At 46.0% G+C, this 12,054-nt stretch overlaps 2 protein-coding genes across 2 annotated transcripts; both read right to left on the bottom strand.

The window, feature by feature from the left end:
• Positions 1-868: 868 nt before the first annotated feature.
• LOC102516749 (olfactory receptor 5) lies at positions 869-1,807 on the bottom strand. The gene has a single exon (XM_006177121.2). The coding sequence runs from the start codon at positions 1,805-1,807 to the stop codon at positions 869-871; it is 939 nt and encodes a 312-aa protein (XP_006177183.2).
• Positions 1,808-9,996: 8,189 nt separating this feature from the next.
• LOC106728724 (olfactory receptor 10A7-like) lies at positions 9,997-10,983 on the bottom strand. The gene has a single exon (XM_014552737.2). The coding sequence runs from the start codon at positions 10,981-10,983 to the stop codon at positions 9,997-9,999; it is 987 nt and encodes a 328-aa protein (XP_014408223.2).
• Positions 10,984-12,054: the final 1,071 nt, after the last annotated feature.

The raw sequence follows: 12,054 nt of genomic DNA, 5'->3' as shown, positions 1-12,054 counted from the left end.
ACAGATTCCATGGCATACTTTTTTCTTGATGCTTTGCAGAGGCTTAAGGGGAGGAGGAGTAGAGGAGAATCAGCCTCAGAGACACCCTTTCTTCAAGCCATCATGCATTCACTGATCTCTTCCCAAATGCCTAGCCTTGTGCTTGGAGCCTGGAGTATAAAGATGGATGATCAGCTGCTCCTGCCTTCATTTAATCAATCCTAGGTTTCAGGGAGGAAACACTGGTTAGTAACTTGCTCTAAGAAGCACTAACGTATCTGAAGACCACAGGAGAGGGTCTTCTGGTTCCGTGCACACTTGCAAAATTAAAAATTAAAGAAAACAAAAGTATTTCATAGCGTGTTTTACCTGATTTTTTATTTGACATCTATACTAGCCAACTTTCAATGTCAAAACTACAGATCTTCTTTTTAATACTCCAATGTTTGTCTCAGAATGAGTGTGCTACATTTAATTCACATACTGGATGGACATGTAGGTTGTTTCTGATTTTTTACAAACAAAGATGCAGTGAATATCCTTATATATTTCTATCTCTACTTCTGGGGGTATATAGACGCATTTGGGAAATATTTGTCAATCTTCTGGTAGTACAGATGAAAGGATGGTTAAATTTATACTTCCTGGTTTACTAAGAAAGTCAAGCATCTTGTCATGTGAATCACCACTCACTCATCTTTCATCTTTGATGACTTGCTTTCTCATAGACATTGTCCATGCTTCTCTAGGGTAGCTAAGATTTTATTATTAATTGTTATGAACTCATTGTGTATCATGTGAGAAGCATACTCTCTTAGTATTTAACTTGCTTTTCAGTATTACTTGTGGTAGTTCAAGCCATGAGAAATTTTAAGTTAGGAGATTAGCATCAGGACCAGTGGAGGGTTTTCCACAGCGCCGCGTGGACCTCCCTGTTCCGCAGGCAGTAGATGACAGGATTGCACACGGGCGTGGCCACTGTGTAGATGACGGACAGCACCTTGTTGAGGTCCATAGATTTGATGCGGCTGGGGCGGCAGTAGATGAAGAGGGCTGCCGAGTAGAAGATGCCCACCACAACCAGGTGGGAGGCGCAGGTGGAGAAGGCCTTGCGCCGGGCGGCAGCTGAGGGCATGTGGAGCACGCTCACCCCAATGGCTGAGTAGGACGCCAAGGCCACCAGCAGGGTCCCGCAGAAGATGATGATGGCAGAGATGAAGTCCACCAGCTCCGTCAGGGCCACGTGGGCGCAGGACAGGTTGAGCAGAGGGGAGACATCACAGAAAAATTGGTTGAGGACGTTGGGGCCACAGTAGGACAGGCTGGCGATGCATGTTGTCTTGGCCACTGAGACCAGCAGCCCACCAAGCCATGAAGTCACGGCCAAGCCCAGGCAGACCTGGGGCCTCATGAGCAGCGGGTAGTGGAGTGGGCGGCAGATGGCCACGTAGCGGTCATAGGCCATGGACGCCAGGAGGGTGCACTCCGTGCAGATGAGGGAGATGAAGAAGAAGAGCTGGGTCATGCAGGCTGTGAGGGGCACACGGCAGGGTCCAGTCCGCAGCCCCGCGAGCAGGCTGGGCGTGGTCACCGACACGTAGCACATCTCCAGGCAGCTCAGGTTGCCCAGGAAGAAGTACATGGGCTTGTGGAGCTCACTGTGCCTGCAGACGAGGAGGACGATGAGCGAGTTCTCCAGGAGGGTCAGCAGGTAGAGGGTCAGGAAGACGGCAAACAGGACGTCCCTTACTTCTGGCCTTGTGGACAAGCCCAGCAAGACAAACTCCTGGACCCTGGTCATGTTGCCCACGGCCAGGGACCTCTCCATCTGTGGAGAGAGAAATAAAGTTTGTTGGCTCTCTGTTCCTACAGGGAGACACAGTGCAGAAACTTGGGAATACGTTCACAGTGCATGGAAAATCCAGGCACTTGGCAAACCCAACTTCTCTTGGAAATTGACAGTTATGGTGAGAGATGCTGTAGGTTTGTGAGCCAAACTCTGAATATGAAATCATTGTCTTTACTCTGGTTGCTCTTCTTGGTAAACCTATGTCCTGTGCAAACACGCTGAACAGAAATTGGGAGAATAATATTGGCCTCCCATGAGTTTGTTATAGTAAATAATGCATTGGGTAGAAATTTCTGTACTAAATAAGAAACTAGAATTTTTGTTTCGGTTCTGAAAAGTGCTTTTAGTGGATGACTTTTCCCTTTCTTTTTATACTTTATGCAGGAACTTAGGAGTAGTCTATAAATCTGAAGAAGAGCTAAACTGTTGGCTCTTTTGCTCAAAAACACTCCTCTTCTCTCTTTTTTTGGGGGGTGGAGTGGGGAGGCAATTACATTTATTTATGCATTTACTTATTTTTTAATGGAAGCACTGAGAACTGAACCCAGGACCTCCTGCCTGCCATGCATGTGCTCTGCCACTGAGCCTCCCCACCACACTCCTCTGTCCTCCCCAATCTGAATTTAAGAATTGTATTAGGCTATAGGTCACCAGTGATAATATTCAAGAAGGGCAAAAAGGGAGGAATCCCACAAAAATTGACGTCCCTTTGAGCTGAAGTTTGGTAACATCATTTATCATATCAGTATGTGTTATCACAGAGACAAACTGGCGTTATTTCCCCACTGATACATTTCAGGAAATGGAGGTTCATAGAGCAAACTGTTCATGTAAAAATCTCATAACTAACACTTCTATAATTCATCAGTACCTACAGTGCATCAGTAACCTGCCACAAAGCCTAGTTATATTCTCTGGTTCTGTGCAGAGGGCAGCTGTGGGGATCAAATGTGTAAATACATTGTCCAAGACCACACAGCCAGGAAGCAACAGACCAGGATGGAAACACAGCGGGGCTTGGCTTCCTTGGTGTTCAGTGCTGTTGTTCCACATTGTCACAATCAAGCCTGCAAAGTCTTCCATCCTGAGACTCAGAGGGTAGAGAGCTGGCAAAGGACCCAACTACGGAGCCCTTCTGACTCTAGGGCACTGATTACAGAATTCATTCAATGACGTTCATCCAGCTTCTCTTTACATGCTAAGCACTGTTCACATGGGTGAACAAGAGATGAAGTCCCTGTCCGCAGTGTGTTGACTTCTTGTGAGAAAGAGAGACAATGAACAAAAGAACCAATAAAATGACAAGGCCATTTGGAAGGGATTAGAGTTATGATAAAATGCATGAAGGGCTCTGAGATAGGGTGTTGAAGACGACAGGAGCTAAAGTGATCGAAGATGTAACACATGAGCGGAGAGACCCCAACGTGGAAAAATATGAGGAAGGCATTCAGGGCAAGTGAATAGCAGTTGCAAATGTGAAGTGTCCCCAGATCCTTCAGCCGCTCATCATGGACCAAGTCTTCCAGGCCCTTCTCCGTAATGGCCACTGTTTTGCACAACACTAAGTGAAAGGGAAAACATTGTACCTTGAAGCACTTGACCATGCTCTCCTAGACCAACTCCAGGAGGATGATATTTAAATTTTCAGCCACCATATTTGGTCCCAAGACTCTTAGATCATTTTGTTGACAGCCCTCAGTTCAGTGTCCCTACCTGTGAAAAGAGGGAGTAGAAATCTCTCTCTCGCTCCCTTCCCTCCTCCCCTCCCTCCTTCCCCCTCCTCCCCTCCCCCTCCCCCCTCCTGTTCTTCCCCTCTCCCTCTTCCCTCTCTCCACTCTCACTAGTAGTAGGCATTATATATTACGCCTCACTCGAGTAAATGTTGCTCTAATCCCTGACAGCTTGTCCCTTAGACCTGCTTTTGAGGCAACCACCAAACCAGTCTCTTGTGCGACCCTCAAGATACAGTTCTTGTAATCACCCTCATTGGTAGGTATATAGGTCTTGATAAACATGAAGGTAGCCTACTAAGTATACTCCCTGCACCATAAACTTTCTTTAGTAATGTATCTTGAAATGAATTCCATATCAGTATGGATCTGACCTCATCCCTTTTAATTAATTAATTAACTTACTTACATTTTTTATTGAGTTGTCATTTTACAATGTTGTGTCAAATTACAGTGTAGAGCACAGTTTTTCAGTTACACATGAACATATATTCATTGTCACTTTTTTTTTTTTTTGCTGTGAGCTACCACAAGATCTTGTAGTTATTTCCCTGTGCTATATAGTATAATATTGTTTATCTGTTCTGTGTATGCCTGTCAGTATCTACAAATTTTGAAATCCTAGTCTGTCCCTTCCTACCCTCTGCCCCCTTGGCAACCACAAGTTTGTATTCTATGTCTATGAGTCTGTTTCTGTTTTATATTTATCTTCATTTTTTTTTCTAAACAAGCAATTCTCCAAGGAAGACATACAAATGATCAATAGGCACATGAAAAAATGCTCAATATCACTAATTATCAGAGAAATGCAAATCAAAACTACAGTGAGGTATCACCTCACACCAGTCAGAATGGCCATCATTCAAAAGTCCACAAATGACAAATGATGGAGAGGCTGTGAAGAAAAGGGAACCCTCCTTCACTGCTGGTGGGAATGCAAGTTGGTGCAGCCACTGTGGAAAACAGTATGGAGATTCCTCAAAAGAATAGCAATAGATTAACCATATGACCCAGGAATCACACTCCTGGGCATATATCCAGAAGGAACCCTACTTCAAAATGACACCTGCACCCCAGTGTTCATAGCAGCACTATTTACAATAGCCAAGACATGGAAACAGCCTAAATGTCCATCAACAGATGACTGGATAAAGAAGAAGCGGTATATTTATACAGTGGAATACTATTCAGCCATAAAAACCGACAACATAACGCCATTTGCAGCAACATGGATGTTCCTGGAGAATGTCATTCTAAAGTGAAGTAAGCCAGAAAGAGAAAGAAAAATACCATATGAGATCGCTCATATGTGGAATCTAAAAAAAAAAAAAAAAGACCTCATCCCTTTTAATAGCTACAGAATAGTTTCTTGTGTGGAAGCAACATAACTACTAGTTCCAAACTAAGAATCTCCTCAGGTGTCCCAAGACATCATGAAGATCATGCAAGGTCTAATCTGTCTGTTAATCCCAGATCCCAGTGCAGGGCCTGGGGCAATGACTACATTTTGATGAAAAGAAATGAATTAGTGGGAGGACTATAACTGGGAAGGATTGAATGCAAAGACTACAGTGCATTTGGGTTTAACCCTCTATGAAACATGGATACAGGGAGGGTGAGATGAAGGTTTGGATTCATTTAACAAACAATGATGCCTGTGGGTACATTCTCCAACATTCATGGAGTATTTACTGTGCATCACCCCATTACTAAGGACATCCATATGTTAACTCATTCCTTCACAAAACATCTTGTGATTTAGAACTTCTAACAGCATCTGATGGAAAAGAAGTTTGTGTTGAATGCTAGAGGGAAATGTGTCTATTGGGGTTCAGAGTTGTAGGTGGAAATAGAGTTTATTAAACAAAATCGAAGTTCCAACATAATTTCAGAGAGTTAGATGGTGAAGGGGGGTGTCTGGCCACATTAGTTTTTGACCACGAGGGAAGTGACCCCAGGAAGAAGATATTTGAATGGAGACATGGAGGGTGAGAAGGGCCTGTAAATGCATAAAGTTGAGGGGAACAGCATTGTGGGTAGAAGGAACAGCCGGTGCAAAGGCCCCAGTATGAGAGAGAAATGTCAGGTATCACAGATCATGAGGAGGTCTTTGAAGCTGGCCTTAGTGAGCAAGAGGAGCATGAGGAGATGAGGATGGAGAGGTAGCCAAGAACCAGCCAACACGAAGCCTTGGGAAATTAAGATTTTTACAGTCATTTGCCACAATTAACGATGCAGCAATGATGATAGGGTTTCTTAGGTCCCTTCTAGGTTTTATGGGGACCGTGCCAGGTCTCTCAAGGACTCCATGAAAATGCTGCTACTATCCATATTTTACTAATTAATTTTACTAATTACTTACTGAAGCTCATAAAGGAAGAGTTACTGGCCCAAAGTCATATGGCCAGAAAGGGAAATGGGAACAAAACTTAGCCTAATTATAATCTATACGTGCAGCCCCCATTTTTGAGTGTTATAACAGTCAGCATTCTAAGTGCCAAAAAATAGTTGCAGTGACAGTAGTAATAATTAGTACTATGTGTTAAGCTCTTTCTGTATGCTGCATATTGTGCTATATGCGTTCCATACTCACCTCTTTAAAGCCTCACAAAACTGCTATGAAGGTGCTATTATTACAATTTTGGGGGGATAACTTAAGCTCAGAGAAATAAGCAATTTTTCCAATACACAGAGTCCTACAGAACTGGGGTGGAAACTGAGGTCTCATTGAAACCAAATCCCACTTTTATCCACACCTCTTAATGCCTTTTTCTATCTTGAGTTCTAGTAAAGTGTCTACTCTGCTTTTTAAAATATTGAATTGGGTAAATTAATGATAAAAGGCAGTATCTGACACATTTTCATAAGAAATGTGCCTACTCTGCACAAGAATGTTAGATATAAAATGTGTTTCAAGAGACAGCGTTTCAAGTTATAGCAGTAGGAACCCTGAGGAATTCATGCATTAAAAAAATTGTTGCTATCTTTTTTTTTCTCTAGTTATAGAGAATCACAGTTTTCTGAGAAGCCAGTATTGTAGATGTTGGGAAATGGTTTATCTTAAGGTTCTGCACAAAGGCACAAAGTGAGCTAATTTAATCCTTGGAACATACAAATGTTATGTCCCTCACTGCTCTTACTGTACAGATTGTGGAACTGAGGCTTAATATTTTCACAGCCATCAAGCAGAACTTGTGCTACAGTAAACATTTCCAGATGTTAAGTCCAATCACTTTTTTTGGACACAACTGCAAAGACTAGGTGTACTTCATCCCAGTGATGTGACGTTGGGCTCCCTTCATCTCTCTGAAACTCAGCGTCCAAATCAGTGCAACGGGGTTATTGGCATTTTTTTCTCATAGTGTGATTGGGAGGATAAAATAAAAAGTTGCCACAAGTAGTTGGTGGTTTTAAAAGTTCAGGCTTCTATCAAGTTTGGACCAATGTCAGTACTGGTTGATGGAACAATCTTTTTTCCTACAAAGCTCTCCTCGCAACTGAGCACCAGCCTGACGGGTGGGAGCTGTCCTTGGTGCTGAACAGCGGGTTCGGCTGCTGGTAGTAAAGCCCTCTGCAATCTTACGGGTCTTCAGCTAATCAGTTTCTGGCCCTCTTCCTGCAGAGTTGTCTTCAGTGTTAAAAGGAGCCCTTTCCAGCTCAGCTTTAATACTGGGTGGTGGAGCTCTTCTTTTTCCTGGAAAATGCTTCATCTTTCCTTCTCCCTCCGTCTTTCCCCTCCACTGAGATTTCTTGCTCTGCTTCCTTCCTGGTTCTGCCTCTGGTCTTCATAATTCTCCCACCCATATCTGCTCAAGCTCAGCCTCCTCCATGAGTCCTTTTCTGAGTTACCTTTCCTAACTTAGGGCTTCAGGTCAACCAAGACCTCCCTGGATAATCTATAGGAAAACCAGAAGTGCACACAACAAAGGGTCACATCCAGGAACTAGAGTATTCAAAGACTATTCCAGCTCAAAAATATTTATAAACATGAATGATTTTAACATCTATGCTAGTTTTGAAGGAGATCTGGTGTTGAAAAAGAGCTCATTGGCACTCTCCAGAGGAATTCCAGCCGTGATGTTCTCTGTCTCTGTTGCCTTGCATATCCTAGTTAACTTCTTCACGCCTCAGTGTTATGATATTCAAATTGTACGTTATCATCAGCCCCCTGAACCAAGTAATTTCTGTGCTGCAGGAAAAGGGGCAGTAGTGTGTGGTGATTAAAGCCTCGCCTCAGAGTTACACAGAACTGGGTTTAAATCCTATTGTTCTGAATGAAACTCAGAATTTCTCTTGTTAGAAAACTGACTCTTGACTGGTAGAAGTTTTTTGATAGTATTTAATTCCACTTCACTTCACAAATATTAAGTAAGGACTTTGTGCAAAGAAGCAGTGCATCAGTCGTGGCGGACATATGGACATGAATGAACCTGGGTTTTAGCCTCAAAGTGAGAACTTTCAAGCAGCGTAACTCCTGGAAATGGGAAAGTTACTTAACCCATTTAAGCCTCCTTTGCCTACTTTGTAATTTAAGACTAGTTGTTTTGCTCTTATAATTAATAAATTTTATATAATAGTAGCTACTATATGCGAGGCCTCTTTCAGATGGTGGGACAAAGTGGTAAAAAAAATCAAGGACTCTGAAGTAAGATAGACATGGTAACAGGATTATCTCTGCAAACTAATTATATTGTCTTCAGCAAGCCATTTGACCTATCTCTGCCTTGTGAATTAATGTGCCATATGGAGGTAACTTCTAAATGAGGGTTAAATCAGTTAATATAATCTAAAGTACTTAGAGTCAGTACCTGCTATGCCTCGAGTGTTCTATACAAGAAGGTTTCTTTCTGTTGTTTCTTTTCGTCACCCCCGAAGAATAGCATTTGGTCTCATTTGCTGGCTGAAGGACAACAGGTACAGATGCTTTTTTTTGCTGGTGCTGCGCCAGGAGGAGTGTCTGGTGCCTTGGTGGATTAGGCTTCTGTCCAGAGGAGGAGTTGCCCAGGGATGGAAGAACTGACTTTCAGTCCATCTTGGAAGGACCTGCTCCTGGTCTTGAATGAGGCACCCACCCCTCCCACCCTTGTTTCTCTTTGTGGTTCTGGATGATCTGAGTTGCTGAGTTGACTACCTTCACAGTGAGGAGACAGGGAAGCAGGCTTAAACCCGAGCTCTGGACCTCAGAGACCTTCTGTGGTCTCTGTGGATTTGGAGAAGAGCTGGAGTGGAAAACGTTTTTTACTGATGCTCTGCAGAGGCTTAAAGGGAGGAGGAGCAGAGGAAAGTCAGGCTTAGAGCCATCTTTTAGTTCAGGCCATCAGGCATTGACTGATTTTTTTTCCCAAATATCAGGCCCTGTGCTTGATCTGGATCATGGGGCATAGAGATGAGTGAGAAACTGTTCCTATTAGAAGAACTAGATCCCTTCAGTGGTAATCTGTAAGAAGAGAAAGAACTCCTCTGAAACATCTACTTATATTTTAAAAATTCTTAATGAGCTTGTGAGGAGAAATAAAGTAACTCATGTACCAGGTTAGTTATTAAATATGAAATCCATTAATTAGGTCACTAAAAGAGACAGCACTCCAACCCAAAGTGGCTTAAGTGAAAAGTGAATTTATTGGTTCACATAAGAGGAATTTCTAAGGGTAGAACAGACTTCAGTCATGTCTGGATCCAAAAACTCAACAAAGTCATTAGAAACACATTTTCCCCCTCTCCTTCATTGGTTTGGATTTCTTTTCACTGAATCTGTAACTTCACTATTCCTACCAAAAATAAAGAGTGTCTTTCCTTGCCCCATGGCTTAGGATTTGGCCATGTGACTTCCTTTGGCCAATGGCATCTTCTTGGCTGTGACATGACCAAAGCTCTGAAAATCCATTGCACAGTTGGGGCCAATTCACTCGGCTACTATAAGGAGAAAACTCATGCTTGAGCTTGCCCTCTGGTCCAAGGAAAAGGATGGGAGATACATGAATCAGAGTGTCCTCTAGCTAAGCCAAGCCCGCATCAGTCAGCACTGGTTTGCACAAGCAAGCCTAGCAAAGATCAGAAGAACCATTCAGATGAGCCCAGCCTGGATTAGCTAACCCTCAGCTGACTGAAGATTCCTGAGAATAAATGACACGTGTTAAGACACTACATCTTAGGATGATTTGTTACACAACATTTTCCTGCCAATTGCTGATTGATACACTCTAGTTGACCCAAATTAGTTCCATTTGTCCACCACTACCAAAAAATTGTCATCAGAGACTGAGCACTTGGGCAAGTTACTTTTCTTGGATAGAAAGGTGGAATCAGCACCATCATAACTAGAAAAGGAAAATTATGGTTCTCTGGAAAAAATCAGAGTGCATCACACATTTGTATATAGATCCTCTGCAGAAAAAAAAAATCAACAATTCTTGACTCTGGAAAGGGGTCCTGAAGAGGTCATTCATGGGGTGCAGAGCCCCAGTGAGGGCAGCATACCCGCCCCAGGGCTGCCTTCACCTCCTTGTTCCGAAGGCTGTAGATGAGGGGGTTGAGCATGGGGGTCACCAGGGTGTAGGACAGGGACACCACCTGCTTGCTCTCCGGCGAGTAGCTGGCCTTGGGTCGCAGGTGGATGACCCCTGTTGTGCCGTAAAACAGAACCACCACAACGAGGTGGGAGGCACACGTGGACAGGGCCTTGTGGCGCCCCCTGGCGGACGGCATCCGTAGCACAGTGGCCAAGATCCCGACGTAGGACGTGGCTATCAGACAGAAGGGAACCATGATGACCAGCACTGTGGCCGCCAACACGTTGGCTTCGAAGAGCCTGGTGTCCGCACACACCAGGCTCAGCAGAGGAGCGATGTCACAGAAGAAGTGGCGGATGCCACGTGGCCCGCAGAAAGGGAAGCGGAAGAGCCAGGCGGTGAAGACCAGCGACACGGGGACTCCGGCCAGCCAGCACGCGGCGGCCAGCAGGTGGCAGAGGCGGGGGCTCGTGATGGCGCCGTAGCGCAGGGGCCTGCAGATGGCCACGTAGCGGTCCCAGGCCATGGCGGTCAGGAGGAAGCACTCGGACGTGACGCACGACAGCACCAGGAGCAGCTGCAGGGCGCAGCCGGCGGGGGACACGCCCAGCCCGGGCCGCAGCAGGGTCACCAGCAGCCGGGGCACAACGTCCAGCGAGAAGCAGAGCTCCAGCAGGGCCAGCTGGCGCAGGAAGAAGTACATGGGCGCGCGCAGGGCCGGGTCCCGCGCGGTCAGCAGCGCGATGAGCGCGTTGCCCAGCAGCGCGAGCAGGAACGCGGGCAGCGAGAGCGCGGCGAGCAGCGGGCGCAGCGCGGGCAGGTGCGCGAAGCCCAGCAGCGCGAAGTCGCCGGCCGAGCTCCGGTTGGCCGCGGGCGGGGCCGCGGGGGCGCCCGGGGGAGCCCAGGCCGCCGGCATGGGCCCGGGGGTGCGGAGGGGCCGAGCCCGGGGGCGGCGGAGCCTGGGGGAGGGGAAGCGGTCAGGAGAAGCATGCAGTGGAGACGTGCGCCTGCCCGGCCTCTGTCCCCCACAGGGCGCGCGACACGGGGCGGCGAGCGAGCGTCACAAAAGGCAGCTCGGACCGTGCCCCGCGCGGGGGCCCCCCTTGCCTGCGCAGTGGACGCGGAATGAGACCCAAAGGCCTTACCGAGACCCCCGGCCCCGCCCACCTCTCTGACTCTTCTCCACTGAGCGCCGCCCTCAATGCGTCAGATGGGAAAGTGTCTTTTCCCCTTGGTGTTCACCATCTATAGGAGGAGACAGACTTCACGGAACAAAAACTAAGTTTATCTTGATTCCAGACTGTACCCTTCCTTATACGGTGCTGTAACTTCTCTCTCATCAGTTTTTTGTGAAGAACGAGTGAAATAATACACAGAAATTCTTAGAAGTGGGGCTGGCAGGAAATGCTCAGTAAGGGTGGGTGACCACGTCAGTGGGCATCAGTGTTTGTGAAATGAATCCAAAAGCCTCATCCTGTTCCTTCTACACTCGTATTTCATACAAGAGGAAGCTTAGGTAGGCTGTCATGGTATTCAAGCCCCCTTGAGGTACGGCGCTCATGTTCAGTTTATTTTTTTCAGCCAGAGAGTAGTCAGTGCACCAGGCACTGTGGCAGGCAGTGAGCTGGAATTCGGAGATGAACTGGAAAATCAAACCTGTTTCCTGTCCTCAACGCTCTGGGCAAGGGAGGGATGCCTTCTTCAGGAGGGGAGCAAGGTTTTTGTATAGCGGCTTCCCAGCACCTGGCCTCACGTGTGGCTCGTGTTAGGTGCTCCATCAACAGTTAGAGCACGCACCCACCTCTGTCTTGCCCACGATTTTAGGACCAGCACCTAACACAAGGCTCACAGTAGGTGCTGAATAAATATTTATTGAATGACCGAACATCCGTCTTGCACATCTTCCCCATAACCTAGTACAGTGTCTGGCACACATAGAAGAAGTAGCTCAAAAATATTTGTTGAATACGTAAGGAGAGGATCTGCT

The sequence above is a fragment of the Camelus ferus genome, chromosome 9 (genome assembly GCF_009834535.1).
Source record: "Camelus ferus isolate YT-003-E chromosome 9, BCGSAC_Cfer_1.0, whole genome shotgun sequence".
NCBI lineage: Eukaryota > Metazoa > Chordata > Mammalia > Artiodactyla > Camelidae > Camelus > Camelus ferus.
This window is presented reverse-complemented; position numbering and strand designations above follow the sequence as displayed.

Bases quoted from the DNA above. Each gene is read 5' to 3' on its own strand.
- LOC102516749 (XM_006177121.2), bottom strand. From the start codon at position 1,807: ATGGAGAGGTCCCTGGCCGTGGGCAACATGACCAGGGTCCAGGAGTTT.
- LOC106728724 (XM_014552737.2), bottom strand. From the start codon at position 10,983: ATGCCGGCGGCCTGGGCTCCCCCGGGCGCCCCCGCGGCCCCGCCCGCG.